General features: G+C 52.8%; 8 protein-coding genes across 8 annotated transcripts; 4 read left to right on the top strand and 4 right to left on the bottom strand.

Moving 5' to 3' along the window:
- Positions 1–659: 659 nt before the first annotated feature.
- On the top strand, positions 660–2,459 carry N7539_004457 (uncharacterized protein; the record flags this gene model as incomplete). The annotated part of the gene is made up of 1 exon (XM_056934059.1): positions 660–2,459. The coding sequence occupies one exon, from the start codon at positions 660–662 to the stop codon at positions 2,457–2,459; it is 1,800 nt and encodes a 599-aa protein (XP_056791600.1).
- A 1,073-nt stretch (positions 2,460–3,532) lies between these two features.
- On the bottom strand, positions 3,533–6,346 carry N7539_004456 (uncharacterized protein; the record flags this gene model as incomplete). The annotated part of the gene is made up of 3 exons (XM_056934058.1): positions 3,533–3,665; positions 3,745–4,865; positions 4,943–6,346. The coding sequence occupies 3 exons, from the start codon at positions 6,344–6,346 to the stop codon at positions 3,533–3,535; spliced, it is 2,658 nt and encodes an 885-aa protein (XP_056791599.1).
- A 1,914-nt stretch (positions 6,347–8,260) lies between these two features.
- N7539_004455 (uncharacterized protein) lies at positions 8,261–8,813 on the top strand (the record flags this gene model as incomplete). Its single annotated transcript, XM_056934057.1, has 2 exons — positions 8,261–8,378; positions 8,650–8,813. 2 exons carry the CDS (start codon positions 8,261–8,263, stop codon positions 8,811–8,813), a joined length of 282 nt encoding a protein of 93 aa, XP_056791598.1.
- A 102-nt stretch (positions 8,814–8,915) lies between these two features.
- N7539_004454 (putative actin binding protein) lies at positions 8,916–11,614 on the top strand (the record flags this gene model as incomplete). Its single annotated transcript, XM_056934056.1, has 5 exons — positions 8,916–9,120; positions 9,199–9,386; positions 9,470–10,721; positions 10,796–11,457; positions 11,528–11,614. 5 exons carry the CDS (start codon positions 8,916–8,918, stop codon positions 11,612–11,614), a joined length of 2,394 nt encoding a protein of 797 aa, XP_056791597.1.
- Positions 11,615–12,293: 679 nt separating this feature from the next.
- N7539_004453 (dynamin-related GTPase DNM1) lies at positions 12,294–14,853 on the top strand (the record flags this gene model as incomplete). The annotated part of the gene is made up of 3 exons (XM_056934055.1): positions 12,294–12,392; positions 12,473–14,458; positions 14,539–14,853. The coding sequence occupies 3 exons, from the start codon at positions 12,294–12,296 to the stop codon at positions 14,851–14,853; spliced, it is 2,400 nt and encodes a 799-aa protein (XP_056791596.1).
- A 496-nt stretch (positions 14,854–15,349) lies between these two features.
- Positions 15,350–16,950, bottom strand: N7539_004452 (uncharacterized protein; the record flags this gene model as incomplete). The annotated part of the gene is made up of 4 exons (XM_056934054.1): positions 15,350–16,368; positions 16,435–16,451; positions 16,578–16,603; positions 16,729–16,950. The coding sequence occupies 4 exons, from the start codon at positions 16,948–16,950 to the stop codon at positions 15,350–15,352; spliced, it is 1,284 nt and encodes a 427-aa protein (XP_056791595.1).
- An 889-nt stretch (positions 16,951–17,839) lies between these two features.
- Positions 17,840–20,769, bottom strand: N7539_004451 (uncharacterized protein; the record flags this gene model as incomplete). The annotated part of the gene is made up of 2 exons (XM_056934053.1): positions 17,840–19,696; positions 19,753–20,769. The coding sequence occupies 2 exons, from the start codon at positions 20,767–20,769 to the stop codon at positions 17,840–17,842; spliced, it is 2,874 nt and encodes a 957-aa protein (XP_056791594.1).
- Positions 20,770–21,392: 623 nt separating this feature from the next.
- N7539_004450 (ELMO/CED-12 family protein) lies at positions 21,393–23,930 on the bottom strand (the record flags this gene model as incomplete). The annotated part of the gene is made up of 3 exons (XM_056934052.1): positions 21,393–21,844; positions 21,935–23,375; positions 23,664–23,930. 3 exons carry the CDS (start codon positions 23,928–23,930, stop codon positions 21,393–21,395), a joined length of 2,160 nt encoding a protein of 719 aa, XP_056791593.1.
- Between the last annotated feature and the right edge of the window lie 400 nt (positions 23,931–24,330).

Below are 24,330 nucleotides of genomic sequence, written 5' to 3'. Positions count from 1 at the left end.
AGAGTACCGCGTCTATCGCCGAATCTCCACCGAGTCCACTCCGTCCCGAGTCCCCCGTCCCTCAATAGCTTCATGAGCTCTCTTCAATCATGTGGTGTTACTATTTATGGCTTAGGCAGATCTCTTACGGCCAGGTTCACATGATCGACGATCTTTTTTCCAAGGGTTGATCTCTCCTGCTCCTCGTGGACGGCACATGCAACTATCCACCCATTGAGTGGCAAATTCTTGAGACGGATGTACTGTTCCAGTATACAGTAGTCCCACTACGGTCAACCATCCTGCGGTCAGTTGCGCCCGCGGACGTGTGTCTTCCCTCCAGGGATCTCCTTCCAAGAACCTTTGTTAGGTTTGGTCCTGTACGCTGGAATCCAACGGGTTCGTCGTACAGCTCAGCACAGCAAGCCAGTCGTCTGTCCTTCTCGACCGCCTCCTGTCCCAGTTCCCACTTTTTATCATTCGCATTCCCCCCCCTCTCCACAGAGAATCCACCCCCAGCAAGCTTCACCGGGGGGAGTTTGATTTCTCTTGGGGATCCCCCTGTTTGTGAATCACTCTCATATGGTACACCGACCTGACGATGCGATAAAGGGACCGTTTAATTCCATTTCACAAGGTATGCTGCGACTGGTGCTCAGATTGCACAGTGGTTGTTGAAAATGGGCCCTCAGCCGACGGCGGCCCATCAACCAGCCGATACCCCCGACATCACAGTCGAGTCACTTGATGGCCAGCCCTCGACCTCTGCAGGGGCCGTTCGGCAACAGCATGAGGAGACGGCCGTTCAGGAGGCGGCTCCGTCTCAACCTAAGCCCCGACGATTCCTCGCACAGCCTACAGAGACAACATCGCGTAAGGTCTCGGCCAAGACGGTGAAACAGGATGACGAACAATCATCGCGAGGCGGAGGGGTCCCGGCCGGAGGGGATCCTGCCTCGCTACAGCAGCAGTCCCAACCCTCCGTCAAGTCCGCCCGGAGATTTCTGCCACAGCCTGTCGAAACCAGCAAGACGAGTCATCACAGCGCCGGCAAGAGCAAGACAAGACGATTCAAGCCCGAACTTGTAGAAAGTGATTATCGGTCGGTCAAGGGGGATCAGATCAGTGCTAAAGATCGTGAACATGTCACGCTCTTTCCAACGAAAGCTCGCGTGGACAGTGAACCGGAGCAGGCCAACCGTGGGGCTCGTCTGACACCAGTACGAAGTGCATCCTTGGATCTGCAAGAGTCTCGATTCTCATATGCGAATCTGCTACGTCAGCAAGAGACCCGACGGCATTCGTTCAGAATCCCCGATCTCCCATCGATTCCGTCAAGTGGCAGCGATACGTCGGACTCCTCTCCCCAGACGCCCTCAGCGTCCGCGTCTCCAACTACTACGTCCATGCAGCCTGTTCAGTCTCGACGAGCGGGGCCTCCGAAGAAGAATCCTCATGCGGACGAGTTCTCCGGATATCTTTTGTCCTTGGCGGCAAGAGAAGTCCAGGAGGAGCTGAAAGAGCAAGCACTGGCCGGCTTCCCCAATGAACAGGACTACCAGCCAGTGGATCACTTTGCGATCAATGAGGAAGGCCGAGATTCTTCAGGTGATCAATATTTGATCTACCCACAGCCCCATCACATTAAATCCCGTCGGCAATCGTCAGAGGACCTCTCCTGGGAGCTGGAGTACATGCGTCACCACAAGGAAGAAGCCGAGCAACGGCTTCGAGTGATGGTATCGACCAAGAAAAAGGATCATTCCTTGACTCGCCATCATGCGGCGAGCAAAAAATTGGGTCCCAGTCCACCGATGCTCGGTGGGGATATTGTTCTTCCACAAAGTGAATCACCCGAGGGTACTTTGAGCGAGGATCCTTCCCCAGAGAGCGTCGCTCAGGGACAAAAAGGTCCCTGTGACGACTGTGGCGGTCTCTGGTGTGCAGGACCCCAATCCGACAATAGTCGCGGTACCGGCTTATGGATGGGTACTTGTCATAAGGAGGAGGGCTATTCGCACGAGCCGCATCTCATGCCTGGAATCATGACCCCGATGATACAGAACGAGGGATTCAACTTTACGCCCCCCTCCCCGCCGGAACCACAAACCCTCAAAGTAACGAGGCCCGTGCTGTCGCGAAAGAAGACCGAGTCCGAGTTCACCGATAGCTTTGTCACTCAAATTTACAATTACCTCTCCCTGGGCTACCCTTGTGTGGCCCGATACTATGATTTTGAGCTCAGCAAGATCTCGGGTATTCCCGTCGAAGATCTCCGACAAGACGATCTTATCACTGACGCCCGGGGATACGTCGTAGCACCAGAAGATGGCCAAAAGGCTGACGTGGCCTGTGTTCGATGGAAAGCTTTGCGTTTATATATACACGAATGGGCGCGTCAACAACCAAACATGGCCGAAGATGAGACAGACTTCGAGGCGTGGGGGGTCCGCGAGCGACGAGGCAGTTGGGCTATTTGAACAGTCATTCACCTTCACATTCGCAGTGGAAAAACCTGTCCCTATTGCTGCCCAGGCGGAATGTCAACTGCACACTTGTCACGGTTTTTTATTTCTGTTCTTGGTTGATTGGTAGTTTTCGGAGTTCATTCGTGCATTCGGTCCACTTTCAGCGCCTCAAATACCATTGCGTGCTCTATTATTATCCTATGATCCCAAGCGTGCCAAGTCTGCAACATACTTTTTCACTTATACTATCATTTCTTAATAGCGAGCCATGCAACTTAGATCCGCTTCTTTCAATTGCAGTTAGACATGCTCTTGTCTCGTCGATGTCTGGGTTCAAGTGGCCATGAAGAGTCCGCGTGACGCGTTTGAGCCTTCACTTCCGAGGAGCCAAAGCCTCAACAAATGCTTTCTGGTCTATCATGGTCCTGATTACCTTGCACGCGCCTCATCGGTATGGGTTCTGACAGTCTGCATGGAAATCTGAGCGTAGATGGAAGAACTGTCAGAGAGCGCTTCACTCAGATAATATACATTTGGAAAGGTTGTAATATCGGGTATTTGTTCCTAGATCTCATCAACCACCAGCTCTCGGTGACTCTTACGCGCAGACTTGAAATTGAAATGTAGAGAAGTTCAATTGCCCCGAGAATGAAGAGTCCAGTGACTTCTATCGACATGTGCCCAGGACCGTCAAAGTCACTGTGGGCCTTTGCATCATGCAATGTAGGCAACTCACAAGAGAGCAAAAGGTATGTGTATGACTGACCATGAGCATGTGCTGTTCAAGCTCGCAGTACTCGGCTAAGTAAATCAGCCATTTGTCTTCAGATTTTTGGGGGAGTGGGGAGGCCAGAGGCGAAGGGCCGGTCCTCGATTTCATAATTGCATTGTCCGCACAGATGCAAATATAAACTTCTGCCGAACCATGCGTGATGAATATTCATCAGATGAACAAAGCTCCACTTTCGGCCCGCTGGCGTGGTGACGCCGGGAAGTCGAGCCGAGTCTGAATGCACTGCTGTCTCCTCCATGCGAGTGTAAGTGGAGACGTATTGGGTCGGTCCAAAAACTGTACTGTTAACAACTTAGGCCTTGTTGGTGTTCTTGAACGATGGCGACTGGTTGGTCTTGATGGCTGCCTGGTTGACCGTGTGAAGGAGACCAGGAGCCAAAGCATGTTGCTCTTCGGATGCTGAGCCCCTCGCGTATCGATCAATTCTGTTGGCGGATTGTTAGTCTAGAGCTCCCTCGATATCCCGTGACCCTGAAGTGCTTTCTTATCAGTGTTCTAACTTACAAGGACAGCTCTGCCTGAAGAGTCTCCTGTCGGAAAGCCTCTCGAATATCAGGAACATTGCTCTTGGCCACGTTGTTACCAGCCACGCCCGGGAGACCGCAGTTCGAGCCCAGCCATCTCTTCTTCAGGGAGAGTTCAAATCCACTTTGATCCACAGAGTGCTTGGCAAGCTCGCACATGTCGACTGCGCTGAACTTGTAGATCTGAGCAGCGACGGAGTATTCCTCGATCAAAGGTTCCTTCGTGAATGCAAACTGTAATGGATCATCCGTGGACAATGACACATTGAGACCTCGCTTGAAGAAACTCGCGCATGGATTCTTGTCGTATGTTAAGAAGAGCGCGTTATTGCTGAGGGGAGACATGGCGATACCTATTTGATCCAGATAATACAGATACTGGAGGAGGGGGACCTTGCGTAGCAGAATACCGTGACTGATGCTGTGGCAAGCCAAGAAGCCTACCGCGAGATGATCGGGATCGCCGGCCTCACCACAGTGCGGTCGAAGCACGAACGTGTTGAAGCCCCGGCGCTGTCGCCAGTTGTTGAGAGAGGAAATGTTGGCAAACATGAAGTAGATCCAATAGCTGTAAGGAGGATTCTGCTTGGTGTTCCAGTCGCGAGGGATGGGATACTTGCGATAGAAACGACGTTCGGCCTTGCTCTCGTCATCGACACTGTCGAAGCCGACCACTCGCTGCAGGAAAATGTGCAGCTTGGGGTGGCTCGAGGGATCCCTTGTCACCTCGAACAATGGCTGGAAGACATTTGTGATGACTTGTTCAAAGTTCTCCATCATGCCGCTTGACTTATACACGTCGTACAGGCGAGGGACCTGAATCAGCCATCGGACGTTCGGGGAGAACAACTTGTTGTCTACCACCCAGGCAGCAAGCTTGTCCCACTCCTGAATAGATCGACCATAGATGGAGATTCGCCATTCAACCATCTGATACTTGCTGGATTCCAAATCGGAAATGACTTCCTTGGTGATCTCTGCCAAGTACCGGCCCTTGATGTAGTTGTCGGTCTTCAAGAAGATCTCACGAAGACGGGACTCGCCAACGGGGTTGTACTTCAAGTTGAACTTGTCAAAGCGGTGAAAAGAGTCCGTGTGTGCCTGCAAGATCACAGTCAGTGAAAGGGCTAGGAAAGTGGCAGTGGTGCCCTTAAGAAGAACTCGAATCATCAACTCACGTGCATATCGAGAGTGTCAATACTCAGGTCATAGGCAGTTAAGTTGATACTTTCAAAGACCTCCCGCAGAGTCAAATGCTTTCCGTCTCGATAGAGCACGACTTCATCAGGCGACTTTCGCATCTTGCTCTTGATGAAACGGAGCAGATGTTTCTGGTTCATACACGCCGAGTGATGCACGTGGGTGTCGACCTTTCGCACGTTGTAAAAGTCTCTGTGGGGAACCTTCTTACTGTCTGCGATCTCCTGATATTCGTTGAGCAGCGCATACAGCTGGAATTTGCCCTCCAAATAGGACAGCCGCTTGAACGCGAAACTTTTGGTAGGGCCATCTGTGGAGACGTCGACCACAGCATCCAGATCCATGTAAAAATCGCGCAGAGATGGAATATGCACCGCCGGCTTGTCCTCATCTGCAGCTGCGTCAGATTCATAGACCTGGTAGACACTGTTCCCGTCCAAGCGGTAGGTCCACGAGGCCGGCCCCGGCACGGGCTCCAGGGCAGCCACATCGAAGTCTTCGCCAATGTCTTCTCCCATCTTTCGCCTCTTTCCTCCCGCCAGATCCGATGGCCCACCAACATTTCCAGGCTCATACTCTTTGCCCTCATGCCAGGCTGGTTCGGGAGGAGGAGGATAGATCTGCCACTCCGGCTTGTTCCGCGGGTCATCCTCAGGTCGTTGGAGTGATAGTGCCATGTACTTGGAGCGTCGATCAAGCAAATCCTTGATCTTGCGGTAGATGGCGCTCAGCTCGGAGGTGACTGCGTCCCCACCCGGAACGAATGCAGCGGCACTTTGGGGTAATCCCATTCCCAGCCCTAATCCATGGACACCTTCCGGGGTGGTATTTGCCGTCTGGTGCGAGGTCTGCGAAGACGTGTGGGCGCCTCCAATGGGCATGGCATGGTTGCGTGCCGACAGCTCTGCGGTCAACTGGCTGTTCTGCATTTGAAGCGGGGACCCATTGATCTGATCCTGCTGCATGGCAGGCCCCAGATGCCAATCCGACTCATGGCCCATGGAGGATGTCACTTGGCTTTGCGAGAGGGGACTCGTTCCCAGTCCGGCCATCGACTTCAGGTCCGTGGAATCCACGGATGGACGTCCCATGAAGATCGGACTGGCGGGTGAGTCTCCCTTGGCCGCCAATTGGTGGTGCTGATAGAACAATTTGGCTTCGGCGTGACTCAGAGACTTCTCAAAGGCATAATCATAAGTGGCGGTCTTCTGCTGGAGATCGCGGGGCAGGATGGCGGTCGCGCTTTCCTGAGAATCGTCCAAGAGCCCGTGGTGTGCAAAGCCTGTTGAGCCCTCGTCGGCGGACTCAACACCGGGTGAGGCGAGTGGCAGGTCAACCCCATTGCGATTTGAACCGGGCCTTTCCGAGTGGGAGGAACACATGATGCTTGATGAAGGTGGCACCGAGCAAGGTCAGGCTGAGCGGCACACTTGGGAGGAAGAGGCAGAGGGGGGGGGGGCAGGAGCAGGGAGGCGGTGTTAGGCGTCGATGGCGGGATGCAGTGTGATGTCGCTGTTCCAAAAGACAGTGCCAATGCGGGTATGATGACCCAAGTGCGATTGACAGAGCAATCAACGGATCTTGGGCAGATGTTATGAAACAACCAGGGTGGTTGAACAGCTGAACTTGACGATCCACGCCACCGCTGCTCTTGACGGGAAAAAAAGAATCCCACTCAACCTTATCGGCGTATCTAAATAATTTTCTTGGGGCCCAGAAAAAAAAAGGCGGAGAAGATGACTCTGCTGATCCACCTGTGAGCTGCACCAGGCGTGGGACGGTCCCGATCGGTCCAAAAAGCTTGACTAATACAGTATCTGTCTGGATGGACTATGGACGGCTGCATGGTTCAGATTCACGGTCGCATCTCTTGCTATGTAAACTGACTCTATAAGTCTATTAGTTTTATTAGTCAGAATAGGTAGGGGTGAGGTGTCTTTCACTCTACACTTACAGTACAGGTCTCATAGCACTGGTGATTACATACTGTCTGTCATGTCTGATCATGTGAGGTGATGTTGACTCATACCTATGCGAGAACTAACTACTGAATTGGCAACATACGGAGGACAATTAAGAAAATTGACTTCTATGTAGCTTAGGATGACAGGCATGACCGCAGTGGTCAATCATGTGTTCAATCAATTGTTGATTGATTGCCCTGGATATTTGTCACAAACAAGGTAACCCTATCGTATAAATGATAATACCTACGACTCAGAAAAAATATAAAAAGATGGCCTCTCGTTCAAGACATTATTAGATGATGTCACAACTTTCTACCACACTGCCAAAAGGCGCCGACGACTAGCGCTTCGCCTAGACCGAGATAGTACTGGTGTCATTCTGGAAGTCTCCTGGAATAAGAACGGTGCTGAACTGCTTCTAACCCAGGTCAATTTCGACGGGTACAAGTGGACCATGGAACAACTCAGGTAGTGTGCCTGACTATAATTGATGTGGTGACTAGTAAGTGGTAGTAAGCTACCTGGAGTAGGTACTAACTAGTAGTGAACTACTACTGACTCGTAGATTGATTGCCTCTGGAACTTTAATAAGGACTGTTGGATACTGGCGAAGGTATTGAATAGGATGTTTAATACGATACCATGGCCTTCCTAATGATTCCGTGAGCAACACTTCTCGTTAACACTAGGGAGAAGGCCGTGTTACGCGAGCTCATGAAGGTACGACTTCGCTGCATACTGCTATCACCATCACGTTTATTACGTACTACCGACTCACCGAGTATAGAAAAGTTTCCCAGACACGCTTGGCCTGCCATAATAACAAACTCTTCATCCTAGGAGCTTCAATCAAGCATGAATCAACGTGCGATCTGCCGATTGATGATCTTGCTGCCAGAGATGCCAGACAAGCCACAATATGAATCTGCTCTGCGATGAATAATACCTTGTCAAGTTGTCAGTACTCATTGCCTTCATGGATAAGGCCTATGCAGTTGGACTACTCCTGACTCTAGTGGGCTCCCAACAAGCACGGTCAATTGCGAACAAGTGTCAATACTCAATTGGGGCATAAAAGATTTACAGTACTCTGATCGTGAATGTAATCAACCTGCTTTACGACCTCCAGCGTACCGATCCGAGGGCCGACCGAGCTTCAATACGAATACGCGTCATTTGGCAGCCTCAGCCTCAGGTCCCACTGAGAAGGTCAACTACAATGAATCTCTTTCCTCAGGGCTTGGTGCTCAATAGATGGACAGACTTAGGCCGCCACCAGAAAGCTGATGCCTCGAGAGCACGAGCTAAGGGTAGACGAGCACCGCCACGATGCGTCGTGCCTCCGTGTCCACCTTTGACCAAGTTCGGGGAAAATACAGTCAATACACTAAATCAGCAGTGGTGAATGCCTACCGAAGTATTGCCTACGGAGAGTCATGGTCGGACAGTCTGTCAGAGTGCCCACTGCCCGGAGTTGCCCATGCCCAGTGCCCACCTTTAGGCTCCCCTTTACACAATCCCCACCTCCACAAGCTTCATCTCCTATTCTCACCTCACACGGCTTGCCCCCATTGCACCCTCTTATCCCGAGCCACACGTCTCATTCCCCTCTCACTGTTTGGCCACAGTCCTGAAAGAGGCTACCAGCTGATATATCCCTCGGTAAGTGTCAATATGCCCTCTACTCCGTGTCAACTGGTCCTCTCCCCTCTGCAAAGCACCCCTCCTCGCCGCCTACGTCAACGGGACGCTCCTCGTGGCCTTTGGAAGCTGCTCTCCACACACCACCCGCAGCTTCCGCCACTTCTTCACCATCGCCTCCGCGGATAACAAACAGACTCGGGCTGCCTATGACCACAGAATAATACGCGCGAACAAGTAACTGTGACTGACCTTGGTCTGCAATTGCAACCAGCTTCCCTCCGTCGCCTAGGCACCCGTCACGCCCTCGCTCTCCCTCCCCCCCCCATATCAACTTGCGATCATGGCATCCCTGAATCTCTCCACAAACGGCCCCTCCATATCGAAAAGCTACCAGTCGGTAGTTAATGCAACTCTCCCGACAGGCAGCGGAGCCTCGCCCACGTACGGCCACTGGGCCGTCTTTTCTGTTTCTACTCCTCTAGTAAACGCCTTCCAGCCAGATGCGGGTAACAAGGAGAGCGTGCTGAAGGTCCAAAGCTCTGGAGGTGAGTCTTGCATCGGTGTTGAAGATGGCCACGAAACTCATCCTCTAACCTACTAACTATTCAATTCGATCGTCGCAGAGGGTGAGTTAGATGACCTGATTGAGGAATTCTCCGAGGGTCGTGTACAGTTCGCCTACGTGAAGGTGACAGATCCCAACACGGGACTGCCCAAGAACGTCCTGATTGCCTGGTGTGGTGATGGTGTGCCCGAGCGCACAAAGGGCTACTTCACCAGTCACCTGGCGACCGTCTCCAAGTTTCTTCATGTACGTGTCTATGGCTCCCTTCGAATCCACACGAATGGGTTCCCCGGATGTTTTGACTGACGTTCAATGCTTCGGTCGTCCAGGGATACCACGTCCAGGTCACAGGACGTGCGGATGGTGATCTCACTCCCGCTGGTATCGTGCAGAGAGTCGCAGACTCCTCGGGCGCTAAATACTCCTCCTCCGAACCTCAGAATCCAGTGGCTTCATCGGCATCCACTGGATCTCGGCCTCCCGTGGCCAGCAAGCCAGTCTTCACTCCATCTCGCTCTCGCGGCATTGTCCCAACCCCTAGCGCACGCGCTGTCCCCTCAGCCTCATCTACCAAAGTCGACGATGACGGATGGGGCGAGGATGCGCCTCCTGTGACTCGTACTCAGCTCGAGAAAGTGCAGCCCGCATATCAGCCCACCCGAGTCAATCTGCAGCAATTGAAGTCGGAGAATCAGGTACCCACCCGGCAGATGCCGGCGCCCGCGCCACAGGAACGAGAGGACGTGGTGAAGGGTGGTTATCAACCCATCGGCAAAGTCGACATTGCGGCAATCCGGAAGCAAGCGGCGGAGTCGGGTCAGCTCAAGGACGACAGACCGGCTCCCGTGAAGGGCTCATACGAGCCCATTGGCAAGGTTGACATTGCGGCCATTCGTGCGAGAGCGCAAAAGCCCGAGGAGAGCGCCGAGGTCGCTCCCCCTCCTCCTGCCAATGTGTCCAGTTCAGTGACCCGCAATGAGCCCTCTATGTCGTCCGAGCGGACCATTCCCGTCTCGACAGCAGGACGCCTCACAGATCTGCCCAAGCCCAAGGTGGCCAACAAGTTCGGTTCAGGTCCTGCTTTCCCAGGCACAAAGCCGCCATTGCCCGTTGGACTGGGCAGCTCATCCGCCAATGCGCCGGTTCAAGTCGGTGCGGCCAGTCGTACCTTTGCCGACAAGGATGGCAAGACTCCCGCCCAGCTCTGGGCGGAGCGTAAGGCACGGGAACGTGGTGAAGCTGCACCGGCCGCCAAGCCTTCGCCGCAGCCCCTGCAAAGTCAGACCAGTGGCCAAGGCGAATGGAAGAGCTCCTACACCGGAAAGTCTTGGGCTGCAGTCAAGACCGTTCAGGACACGCCTGTCTCGCAAGCCGCCGATGTCTCTTCGTCCGAGCCTGCTACTCAGGAACCTGAACCATCCCCAGCTCCCCACGTGCAGGATATCCGCAGTCAATTCGCGCAAGACTCTGCGCCCTCTGTTCCTCAGGCCAATCGCCCAGTTCCCCTGCCGGGCCTGACCGCACAACCCAGTGAGCCAGAGCGTGAGGTGGAACACGAGCCGGAGGCGCACCAAGACGAACGTGAGGCTGAGTTCGAGCCTGAGACTCATCCCACGGCGGAGGCTCATATGGACCTTCCCACACCCCCACCGCAGCTGCCGCGTTCCCCTACTCCCCCTACTCCCCCGCGATTCGGGAAAGCTCTCCAATCCGTGTAGCGATGCCTGTGAGCAACAGCGGCGTGGCTGATGCTCATGAGGAACAGCAATCTCCTCCTCCCGCGATGCCTATTCGCAGCCTCCAGGAAGCTATTCCTGACGAGAGGGAGCTGGAAGACGATACCCACCATGATCTGGGTCGAGCTGCAGCCGAAGCTGTGGCAGACACCTCCGCTCCGGGTCAGGGGGCTCCTGACATTCGAGCCATTGTCCAGTTCGATTATGAGAAAGCAGAGGACAACGAAGTTGAGCTGCGCGAAGGCGAGCAAGTCACTGATATCGAGATGGTGGATCAGGACTGGTGGTTGGGAGTCAACTCCCGTGGTGAACGGGGTCTGTTCCCAGCCAACTACGTTGAAGTCATCGAGGGAGACGAACCCGATCAGGCACAGGTTGCTCACTCTACCTCTCAATATGCTCACGAGCCTGAGGATGCACAGGAGCCCGAGCCTGAGCCCGCGTCCGCGCCTGTGCCTGTGCCTGCGCCTGCGTCTACTGCTGCATCATCTGACCATCCGACTGCCACTGCCTTGTATGACTACGAGGCTGCGGAGGATAACGAGCTGAGCTTCCCCGAGGGAGCGAAAATTACCAATGTGGTATGTTCAAAGCCATCTTTATGAGAACTCTTCAAAGAATGGGGTTGTCAGGCACTAACACCAATTATAGGAATTCCCTGATGATGACTGGTGGCTTGGAGAGTACAAGGGAGCTCGCGGACTGTTCCCTGCTAACTATGTTGAGCTGAACCAATAGAGTGCCGAATTGCAAGCCCCGGCACTTCTCTGAATTGCGATGCTACTTGTCCCATTTGCGCATTAGGTAAATCATGGGTATCATCGCTTTGGCGATATGAAAGCGTGTGTATAGGTGTTGTAGCTACCTACTAGCAAGTCCAAAATATCACTTTCCCAACTATCGCAAATGGTTTTCCAGTCAAAGGGAATTCATGGTACGGATGCCACAGACAACTCCATTTCATCTGCACAATGACCTGCAGTGGAGGAGCAAAGCCCGACCTAAATAAGTGACAACCGCAGTAGTAAGCATGTCAGGATGGGAGTCTTTCAGTCTTGAGTCTACTAGTGGCATACAGAATCAATACTTTAATCCGCAATGGCAGTGACCGCACGTAAGAAGGTACATCCCGAGGCTTCGAGCCATGGAAAAACACCTCCTCCGACGTCATCTCCTTACATAATCCTGAAACCGTCCGACTTTGCCCAGACCCCAACACTAGACCACTGTCACGTGCTACGGCAAAAGCGCCCATAAACATCAGTGGTAGTCCGCGGCCGATGACCGTAGTCGGCCTGGAGTGTGATCTTCATCCACCATTCAAGGGCAGTCTTATTCTGCCGATATCCTCACGTTTCTCCTTTTTGGAGCTCCTGCCCTTTGCCCTCGTGGATATCGGCCTTTGCCATCAGCGAAAATGGCGTCTCTTGGCGATGATCTGCTCGTCACCGTGAACAAGCTCCAGGACCTGGTCTTTAACACGATCGGCAATGATTCACTGGACCTGCCCCAGATTGTACGTTTTACAGGCATTGCAAACGAAACCCCGCCAACCTGCCCAAGTATTCCTCTTCAAATCCGCTAACTTTTCCTCAGGTAGTCGTTGGTTCTCAATCGTCCGGCAAGTCGTCCGTATTGGAGAACATCGTTGGCCGAGACTTTTTGCCGCGCGGTAGTGGTATTGTGACCCGTCGTCCCTTGATTCTGCAACTTATCAACATCCCCAGCGAGCGCTCCGATCGACCCGAGAATGACGAGGTTCACGTCCCGCATACCCCGGAGAGCGTTGCTGGTCAACATGAGTGGGCCGAGTTCCATCATCTTCCTGGTCGCAAGTTCGAGGATTTCTTGATGGTCAAGCAGGAAATCGAGGCGGAGACTGCGCGCATCGCGGGAAGCAACAAAGGCATCAACAGACAGCCGATCAACCTGAAGATCTTCTCACCGCACGTTCTGAATTTGACGCTGGTGGATCTGCCAGGTCTGACCAAGGTGCCAATTGGGGACCAACCGTCCGACATCGAGAAGCAGACCCGCACTCTGATTTTGGAATACATTGCCAAGCCCAACAGTATTATTCTCGCTGTTTCTCCTGCAAATGTCGACTTGGTCAACTCCGAGGCGCTGAAGCTCGCGCGGCAGGTGGACCCCATGGGCCGCAGGACGATTGGTGTGTTGTCCAAGCTGGATCTGATGGATCATGGTACCAATGCTATGGATATCTTGTCTGGTCGTGTGTACCCATTGAAGCTTGGCTTTATCGGTGTTGTCAACCGCTCGCAACAGGATATTCAGGTTGGAAAATCGCTCTCTGAGGCACTGCGCGCCGAAGCGGACTTTTTCCGTCATCACCCAGCCTACCGGAACATGGCCAACCGATGCGGGACACAATATCTCGCCAAGACCCTGAATTCTACTCTGATGGCGCATATCCGTGACCGTCTCCCAGATATCAAAGCTCGACTGAACACTCTGATGGGACAGACTCAACAGGAGTTGGCAAGCTACGGAAATAAGCAGTTCAGTGGAAAGGAACACCGCGGCTCTTTAATTCTGCAGCTCATGACTCGTTTCGCCTCATCTTTCATTTCATCTATTGACGGAACTTCATCTGAAATCTCAACCAAGGAGCTTTGCGGTGGTGCGCGCATCTATTACATCTTCAATGAAGTCTTCGGCAACTCATTGGAGACCATTGATCCTACTCACAATCTGACCGTCTCGGATATCAGGACTGCCATTCGGAATTCCACAGGACCTCGACCCAGCTTGTTCGTTCCTGAGCTTGCTTTTGATCTATTGGTCAAGCCGCAGATCAAGTTGCTGGAGGCACCTGCGCAGCGTTGCGTCGAGCTAGTGTACGAAGAGTTGATCAAGATTTGCCATACCTGCGGCTCCCAGGAACTTTTGCGCTTCCCTCGCCTGCAGGGTAAGCTCATCGAAGTTGTGTCGGACCTACTGCGTGAGCGACTGGGCCCGTGCTCTGGCTACGTCGAGTCTTTGATCTCCATTCAGCGCGCTTACATCAACACCAACCATCCCAACTTCCCTGGTGCCGCGGCTGCCATGCAATCCATCATCCATAATCGTCAAGAAGAGGAGCGAAAGGCAATCATGGTCGAAGAAAAGCGCAAACGCGAGAAGCGACGACAGAAGGAGCTCACTGCTGCCAATGGAGCTGCCGGTGGACCCGATGACGAAGACGCACAATCCGAGAACAAAGTTCTACCACTTCGAAATCAGTCTGGGAAACCGACACGAAGCATGTCGCCTCACGTCGGGCGGGGCTCTGAAAATGGTATCGCTGCTACTTTGAACGGCACCCACGCAGGCAGTGCGGCCGGGTTCGGTAGCTCACACCACACTACGCGTGACTCCTTCCTCAACTACTTCTTCGGTAAGGAGGGCGGCCTTCCCAGTCCAGCACCAGCGCCTCAAGCGGGTATGACCCGACCAGTTACCCACCACAGCGAGCCGAGCATCAGTCAGAGTCTCCGTCGTCAGGAGGTACGATCGCCAGTCCTACCGGTGGAGGAATACCCTGCTCCTCCGAGCGAGTTCGGTGGAGATATCTCCTCTTTCGTAAGTATTCACCCTCTGCTTTTCAACGTGACTACGAGAATGCCCTGACGATATACTTACCGACGTTTTCATGTCCTTAGCCCCATGAAAATGCGGAACCGACCCTGACGGATCGCGAGATTCTTGAAACCGAGCTGATTCGTCGTCTTATCTCATCCTACTTTAACATTGTGCGAGAAACCATCGCCGATCAGGTTCCCAAGGCGATCATGCATCTCCTCGTCAACCACAGCAAAGATGTTGTACAAAACCGATTAGTCAGTGAACTCTACAAAGAGGACCTATTTGGCGAGCTGCTGTACGAAGACGACGGCATCAAGGCCGAGCGGGAAAAGTGCGAGCGATTGCTGGAGACATACAAGGAGGCTGCCAAGATCGTTGGCGAGGTTCTGTAGATTTGAAGGGGCAAGCCACATTTCTTCTCCTCTCGCTCCGAACTCTTCGCATATGAAGTGAAATGGTGGAGAGGAGGGAAGGATATACACTTGCGTGATTGTGTTTGAGTATTATCGCGGTGCCATCAGCTTCGATCCTATATTTCTCCGGTCGGTTTTCTTTTTTTTTACTTCTTATTTCCACTCGAATTACAACGAATGTACAATTACTTCCTATCAAATGAATTGATAGATGCGCTGCCTATAGGGTGGGCAGATCAAAGTTCATCTCAGTTTCCTCGTTCTTTACCATCGTAAGGGTAGTGCAGCTCTGCGTCCATTGAAATCAAGTAGCTGGAGAACGGCACATGACAACCTCGAGCTCGTGTGTCATTTCAGTGTACAGTGTACAAATGCTATGTCGTGCTCTATGCAAGCGATGAACCGGCTCTTTTCTTCCAGAGTCCTCCAATCGATACCTTTTCGAGGCACCAGAGTCTGTATGCACTCTCTATAATCATACATCCTTCTTCGCAGGACGCTTTCTCATCCTCGTCCCTTCGAATCCATACAAACCGCCACCAACAGTAACCAGGACCGCCCCCACGAGCACACCAGAAGCCAGATCATTTCCAAACAAATAGATCGAAAGCAGCAACGATACAAGCTTCCGTATATTGAGAACGACCGTCACCGTCAGCGACGAAGACTTGGCACTTAAAAGGTGGACGCCACGAATGCAAACGTATTGCGTGAGAGCGTTCATGGCCAGATACGCAACCTGAACAGGGATCTTGTTCAGAAGAGCAGCGAGACTTTTGTGCTGCTGGGCAGCTGTGATGATCGAGATGACGCTTTGGCTGACCGCGCTCGAGGACGTCTCGGTGACGTTCCAGGACGAAACGATGGATAGGAGGGACGGAGATGATGCCACGATTCGCCATTGAGAGAGTAACTGGGGGTAACTTGTCACGAAGAGAGGCAGTGAAAGCGCGTGTGAGTAGAACAGCGCCTCTTTCCAGTGATCGCGCCCATACTTGCCATATAATCTGTCGGCGTAGATCCCCTGAAACGCAGACAGAACCATAGCCAGAGCGAGGATAGTGAACCCAGTCGCGGTGGTCATCAGTGAAACCTCTTCGTCGCCAGCACCGGTGGTCGACGAAAGATCGATAGACTGACCCTTGGCCTGCGCGTCAGCCAAAGCGGCGGCAGCAACGCCGGCAGTCAGCAGCGCCACGGCCAATATTTGGCCTTGGGAATATCTCCTGCCGTTGTACAGATAGCCCACAATCATCGATGCCACAGGTCCTCCAGAGCGGAGGATGATATGCAGTGGGACGGAGATCCTATACGCAAAGGCCCAGTTGTTCAACATGTTCACCGAGACAAAGTAAGCTGTATAAATCATCCATGACCGGAGTGGAATCGCCCGAGGGCTTACGAACAAGTTTTTGGGGCCGGCAGAAAGGGAAAGGAAATGCGGCAGGGTGAACAAGGCGCATAGTGTGAATTGCGCAAAGGTGATCAGGGGACCTGGTTTGGGAAACAGGGACTTAGAGAAAAAGTCTCTCTAGGAGGATTCGGGATATCGGTGCTCACCAGCCGTTGGCAGTTGTCTGCTCATTGAAGCGAAAAGTTAGTCTGAGTTTCTCCGTTGATCGATCAGTGCAATCGCAATCGCCACCTGCGCCCATCACTCCACGATCCATGATAACATAGCCACATTGGGGTTCAAAACTCACTTGATGATAGCCTCTAGCGCAAAAACCTGTCCTCAGGAGATGTGTCAGTCATTCCCATGTCCCTCGTTTTGCCCTGAATAGCCTCGCTTCTCAGACCAATTTTGTTCCCAATTCAAAAAAAAAAAAGCCCCGAGCTCTTTGTCCCACTCACATTCGTACAACATCCTCCCAGGATCAACGAAGCCATCAACACCATATTCGCCCAACCTGGCACCGTCGCATGAGCCACAGCCTTCATCACATCACAATCATTCCCCCTTTTATTCGGTCTCGGGAGACTCGATCCCGCGGCATCAACATCAGATGGCTGCGCAGACCTCGAGTCCGTGTAATCCACCGGCCTGCGCTTCACGCCTTCCGTATCATTGATCATTCTGAGCGGATCTTTCAAGCGGAGTAGTCGAATGGACTGGAGTCAGGCACAGTTGCAGAAGTGAATCAAGCTCGGTGACACTCGAATGGATTCCAGAATTGGAATCGTGCGATTAAAACGGACAGAATGGGGATCTTTGAACCGGGAGGACAAAACGTGGAGTAGAGATTGGACTTTTCAAAAGCAGCTCCGAGGACTGTCGCACATGGCCAATGGTCCAGCTTATGTTTTCCTCGATTATATCGCTGCTAATGCAATGGCATCGAACGCTTGAAACAGGCGACGTGGTGTGAAATAAACAGCTAAGCGGAGATCGGAGATTAGAAGTGCTCGCCGTCCTGTATTGGAGACTGATCGATAAGACGATAAGATAAGGTTGGGTCGTGTGGAGCGAGTGTCGCTGAATGCCGGCCTTTTCAGGTAATGGTGTATCATTGAGGGTCGGGCAAGGAGCTCAGCCTTGAGCGCTAGAACTTGGATTTATATGAATTTGTGATGGCTGTGCTTCTAGGCATGTGTCATGATCTGTCAAAAAAAAGAAAGAAAAGGGCCATCTTAAGACTCAGACATCCCAACATTCGATATTGAAGTAGTGGTGGACATAGATAGCAACTGGGAATAGTGCAGTACAGCCCTATATACATCGATGGCTCATGATACCAGCTGAAGTATACACGAAGAGAAAATCTACCTAGACGCCTGAGGTTGCTCCATGACTCTACATTCCTCTTTCTGCTCGTTTCCAGGATCCCCAGCTGCCTGGAAATCTTAACAATGGTGATCAAAAGTGATGGCATGGCGAGTATTCGAACGGGTTCGGTTTTAGATCGACCAGAAATCTAGATCTCACTTGACGGATAGAATTGGCCGTTGAACAAACATGTCATCTTCAATCATCCACAATATCATCGTCGCTCAGGATCAGCTTTTCTTCCTCCGCTGCACTCGGCGCAGACTTGGCGACGACAACATTTGCAGCGCCTATTGAGCGTGGCAACCCAGGCGCCAGTTCAACCTCGTGATCGTCCTCCGCCTCGTCCATATTCCCGCCTTGGAGATCGGTGCCATTGCTGGAAATACCGGTGATCTGCGCAAGAGACCATCCATCCGGCTCTTTGCGACGAATCTGTGCCATATAAGGTAACTGGTAGAGCAGCGCATCTAAGCGTGGCATCATCGTCACAAGAGCAGGTATACCACCTCCCTCCGAGTCTTTTTCCAAGCCCGACCCACCGAACCCCAGTCGAAGATTTCTCCAGGACTTGACACCGCCAGAATCCGAGCTTCCGCGGCTCAGATGGCGAGAGCCACTGGCAGAATCGAGCATCTGCTTGAGACATGAATCGAGCAGACCTTCAATCTCCTCTGATCGTCTCCATAGGCGCAGTGAAGCCGGGTAGAGCATCTGGTGAGCGATGCGGGAGGGTTTACGCCCATTAATCGATGTGACCTTTCTATTGACCGGGTAAGGTAGGCCGAAAAGCAGGCCGCGCGAGGCTACCTGGAAACTGATCTCATCCTGTCGGAGCATATCAATGCCTGCATTGAACATGGTGGCTCCGATTCCGACACCGGTGCGGGAACCATGGGACGGTTTACGATCCGCGCTGAGAATATCGGCATCCGACAGGGCTTCAATGCAGGCATTGAAGCTATCCGTGAAGGCGTGGCCATGGCAAGACGGGGGGTAATTTTCATGGAGGGCGGAGATGAACGTGGATACATCAGTGCCGGTCTCATCAAGGAGGTCATTCACTGCAACCTCGGAGACTTTGACTCGGCTATGGTGAGAGAGATGGTCAGGAGGTGAAGGTGGCACAACAGTTCCGGCGGGGAGAAGGCTTGGGTCCAGACGTTTGTTGTAAGCGATTTTGCCTACTGCATGAAACATGCCCAGGCTAGCCTCTCGTTGCGAAATCATTTCGAGAGATTCTCGTTCCATTGGCGTGAGAGCTGATCCACGGCGTGCCTTTTTAGACTTTGTCAGGGTTCCACTCCAGGATCCGGTCTTATCGTCTTTCAGACAGAGAAATTCAAGAGCAGAGAGGGCGCTTCGGATGTCACCAATCTCCGCGATTTTTTCAAGCACTGCAGCACCAGGAATCCGAGAGCGTTGGGATGTAGAAGCCTCTTTCTCCAGCACAAGTCGTAGTGCTTTCTGCATGAACGTTGGCGCGATGATATTGAAATCGATGATGGTGGTCCCCTGGTGGTTATACAGAGTCGGGCCTAACAAACGATGAACCGTTAAATTATCGGAAATAGACGATGCAGAACTGAGCATTGTCTCGGAGACAATCATCACGATTGGAGGATGCATCCACCCACTCAAGGAAGATGGTTCTGTCGACGCGGCCAGGTATCGCTGAAGAGATGCACGGAAAGCAGCGAGGCTTGAAGAATTTCGACTCAAAACCGTGGGGAATTCTTCGATCAAGAGTACACGATGACTTCGGGGCTTCGCGTCCTGATTCTTTTTCGACTCAACTGGGTCTTCCAGATGCAGACCCCCAAACCGATCCCCTCGACCGAGGAATTCCTCAAAGTGTGTGCTCACCGAGACAAATTCTTGTGCCGCATATTCTGGAACCGATGGATTTCGCCATTCTATCAAGTCGAAGCCGACAGTTTCGGAAAGTAAGGTGACGGTTGTCGTTTTGCCGCTGCCAGCAGGGCCTCGTAGGACTAGTAACCTCTTATAGAACCGAGCATTAGCCGTGTTAACCCACCAGTGTAGGAATGAGGTCTAATGGTGTAACCCAGTCTTGTGAAGACGGACAAGAAACGACACAAAAGGCTTACATCTTTCCGTCTTCCAGCAAACACATCCTCCAACCATCTCTGCACATCCGAGACCTTTCGCTTGTGCACAGCAATCTCATCCAGACCAGACGGAGCAAATCGCTGTGCCCAAGGACGAGTGTCGACCTCACCCAGCACCGAACCATCACCAGACTTGGAAACAGAAGCCGGGACAGAGACAGATCTCTGCCTCGCGCCACCCACGCCTGACCCGAGACCATCCTCCACTGGCATCAAGAAACGCTTGGACGCATGCGTTTTTGACATTGACTTTGAAGGTGCCCCTGCTGTCGCCGTCGTGGTCGTCGCTGTCGTCTTCTTCTTTTTCGGCACCACACGCTTCGACTTGCCACCTCCAGCCCCATGCGCAACAGGCGATTCAATCTGTATTGAAGAAGGACTCTCCGTTCCACCTCCATAGGTCGACCTCGCTGGCCTCCCATCTACAGCTCCAGCCCCAGGCCCAAGCCCGGCCTTGGCTCCCGTTCCAACCCCAAACCCAACACTGAAATGCTGCGAAAAGATCTCATCATACGAATCGTAATCATCCTCAATGATATCCGCATCAAGCGTATTCTCAGCCGAAGCCGCCAACGGCCGCCTGGGCTCGAATTTCTGCGCCGACCATCGCTGCGCTTCCGTCGCAGGCTGAAAGAAAGTATGCAGTGACTTGGACTTTGTCGGCGAATCAGAGTCCTGTTTTGCCTGGCCTTGTCCTTGTCCTTGTGTTTTCGGTTTCGGCTTCGGCTTCGACTTTCGCGGTGAGACAGACGACGAATGGACTCGTGATAGGGACTGCGACGGCAATTGGACCTGGCTTGTGCGCGGCTTGCAAGGCTTTGAATTTGTGGTTGATTTGGGTTTGGACCGCGAAGTGATCGCGAGACTTGCGGAGGAGGAGGACGAAGGAGAGGATGAGACAAGATCAATTGGGGGCGATTGAGACTGTTGAATCCTTGGGATGGGATTTTCGGAGTGAATGGATCGACGTTGTCGTTTGGCTGGACGGCCGTCCATATTAAGAGGTGTGCTGGGGAGGAGAAAGGCGCGAAGGAGATCACGAATAGAGAGATTGGTGGACTCGATATTGTATGACGGAGTTTGGATGCGCGCGTCTCCCGATAAGCCCCATGACGCCCGCGCGGGTAGATTAAGAGATTAAGGTTGATTACCGATGGAAAATTGATTGGCAGGGTTCAACGACCTTGTGATGGACAGTGGACAGTGGACACTGCCCAGTCTGTGATGTCTACTCGAATGTTTTGATTGTTTATTTTGTAGGGAAGTCGAGGCCACTCGTGGTGTTTGTTACCGAAGTGATAATCAAGTCCCCGATCTGGACAAGCGTGTCCACACGGATGTCATACCCTTGAACTACTGTCTGGCGTGTCTCCCCCCATTCGACAGCAAACTAGAACTTCACGTCCGAGTAGATAGGTTTTATATTTGCTCATAGAGGGTATAATCACATTATCATACAGTATCAACAAGAATCAACAAGGATAAACCTCGCGGTATCCCAGGGCCGGTCACGAAACAGCTCAGTGGTGTCAACCAGTCTAAAGACTGGAAAAGAAGCATGTGGGAACAGGGTCAATCAAGACCGAGCAAAAGTAAACGTCAGAATTCAAATCCACAGACTACGCACCCCCAAAGACATCATAATAGTAATCCTCGTCCAGCCCTTCCCGTGAAGGCACAGGAGGAGCCTCGCCTGCAAACGTAGCGTCGTCAAAACGGACATTCAAAAGACGAATCTTGAGTCCATAGTTGCTAACCAAATCGATCAATTTGGTTGTCTCCGCGGTGATAGGCGGTTGATTGAGGAGCATCAACAGGCCGTCTAGCCATTCGGATGCAACGCTGTGGGAGGCAGGCCGGAGCGTCAACAAGACTATTTCTTTCGAAGTTGATTTACTTGCTGTTCGCGTGTGATTGGGGTTCTTGGAGTGGCTTGTCGAGGATGATGCATGGCCGTGGATAGTGATTTTGGTGGAGGTTTGACGGAGGGTCGTTTTGATGGTGGATGCAGAGGCGTAATCGGGAGCTGTGGAGATGTTGGAAACCACGGATGATACGGTGGTGAGGTCGACTGGTGAGCAGGTAATCTTAGCATTTTCATGTCCTTGCGAAAAAGAAACAACAAGGTCGACTTGACATGGATAGGAAGAACATGACTCACTCTTATTTGGTAACGAGTCCAACTCAGGCAGTTGATCGATCATCGACTCAAACTCGCCAAAATGCAGGTATCGTCGATTGTGCGACAATTGCACGTACTGATGTGTCGCATTCGATCGCACAACAGCGCCCGTCGAGTCCGGCTTGGAATTCGACGCAGATGAATCCAGCGCAAACCAAGCACCGGCCAGCAAGCACCGAATCCGCTGCTCCTTGACAAACTGCAACGCCTCGTGGTGCAGTTCCTCGCGAACCTGGTTGAGATGCTGACCCCACGCATCCTCGTACGTCAACTCCAACAGCTCCATCTGCAGTTCGCGAAGACGCTGGTACTCGTAATTAGCCAGATCCTCTTCGATCTCATGCACGTCCTTTGTACGACCGGCACCACCGACGACGGATTCGATCAGAATCCGCACCAGCTCGACCAATTTATCCAGATCTTCGGACTCGGCGGCCGTGGCCTTCCACAAGCGGAAGAACGCCTGTAGACCCGCGACGTGTAACCTCGTCCAGTGGAGCAGCAACGGTTTGAACAGCTGATCAAAGTTCGTCCTCGACTCCAACATCATGTAGTTCTTCGACTCGTCCATCTCCAACTGGTCAACCTCGAAATGTTCGTAGAGAATCGATGTCACTGCCAGTGAGGCTCGCGTGATCGGACACCGTTGCCGCGCAGGTCTCGTCGACTGTTCCAGCAACATCTTCTGAAACTCGTCCTGGTGGCTGCGCACATAATCGGCCAGGTCCATCATGCCCAGGAACCCAACTTCGTGGAATTCATGTGCCGGGTTCTCCGTCTCGAATCCAAGTCGGCGCCATTTTTCGGGGTGATGTCTCTTAGAGCGTTTGGACTCCAGCTCCTGGGTGACAGGAGCACCGTCTGCAGCTGTCTCGCCACCAGCAACGATACCGTTCCCAGCGGCGGTGCCACCACCACTCTTCACCGGATTACTGGCCACATAGATCCCCTTCAACGCCCTCCGATGTTCCTGCTTCTCCAAGTTCAAGGGGATATCCCTCCACTTCCTCAACAACACCTTGGTCAAGGACTGAAACTCCATCAACGGATGCGCCAGATCCTGCAAGGCCGAGTCCTGCATCAGCACATAGACGGCGCGAATCACGCCCAGATCCTGCAGTCTCTGGATAAACTTGGGCCACTCGGCCTCGGAGTCGAACGTGATCGAGTCGCGCATCAACGAATTGATCAACTGCAGGGCATTTGCGCAAAGGGCATGGTCCGCAGAGGAGAGGCGATTGACGAGCATTTCGAGAAATTGGGGGAAGATGACGATTGCGGGCTTGAGAGCGCGGAAGCCAAAGAGGTCTGCTTCTGAGGCGCGGCTTCCTGCGTGGGGGTGGGAGACGATGGAGACGAGGATGGACATGGCGCCTCGCAGGATGTTGACCAGAGGTTGGGTGACGATCAATTCGACAATCTAGGACAGCAGGACGCGCGAAGCGCCATAAGTCAGCAAACACATACACACACACTCTCTCTCTCTCTATCTTTCACGAAACTCCAATTCTCACACATCGCAACTCTCATTTCGCCGCGCAAACATCCCACATGACAAGACCAAACGCGCACAATCTTCCTCAAAGATCAGATCAAAAGAGAAAACAAGTCTTAATCTCATCCCACCCCACCCCGAACATCAGACCAAAACCCATGAGAACCACCAAAAAAAAACACTCTACATCTTGATCCAATCACACCCTCTTACCCTCTCAATCAACTCCCCATCCACACACTCCCACCCCTTATCCACCTCCAACAACCTCGCAAAACTCGTCAGACTATACGCCAGCGTATTCCCCGTCGCATGCAGCGTCAAATAGCGCAAGCGCGTCAGCCCGCCCTCCACGATAAAAGTATCTGCAAAGGACGGATCGCCGATATTATTCTGCAATTTGAAGACGGCCATCTTGCGCACTGCGTCTTCGTCGCTGCCGAGTCGTTCGACGAGTTCGCTGACGTTGGTTGTTTCCATTGTGACCGTGGGGCTGTGGGTTCCCTTGACAGAGGGGAATATAAATGCGAGGCGGGGGCGCAATTTACTGCTTTGAGGTCGAGGTCGAGGTCGACTTCAAGGCCAACGAGTCTGGCGGGTGACTGTCAACTGTCAACTGTCGAATCTGAATTGAACCTGAGAATCGAAATGGCAATCACGCAGCGCTCGAATCCCCGAGCGTCCCAACTCCAAGAATCACGACAGTGTCGGCCCTATGTTGAGAAGTATCTCGGCTCTTCCACTCCCACTCCCACTCCCAGTCGCAAGTCCAATCGGAGCAGATGGCGCAATTCCAGCAACCGCGAGCACTCGAGGACTCTTTCCAAGGAAGACCGGCCGTGAGGGGAGAGGAGAGGATGGAGACGGGAGTGCGATCGGG

The sequence above is a fragment of the Penicillium diatomitis genome (genome assembly GCF_028827545.1).
Source record: "Penicillium diatomitis strain IBT 30728 chromosome Unknown utg000004l_segment0_segment0, whole genome shotgun sequence".
Classification (NCBI taxonomy): Eukaryota; Fungi; Ascomycota; class Eurotiomycetes; order Eurotiales; family Aspergillaceae; genus Penicillium; species Penicillium diatomitis.
Note: the sequence above shows the minus strand (reverse complement) of the source record. Positions and strands in the feature narration are given on the sequence as shown.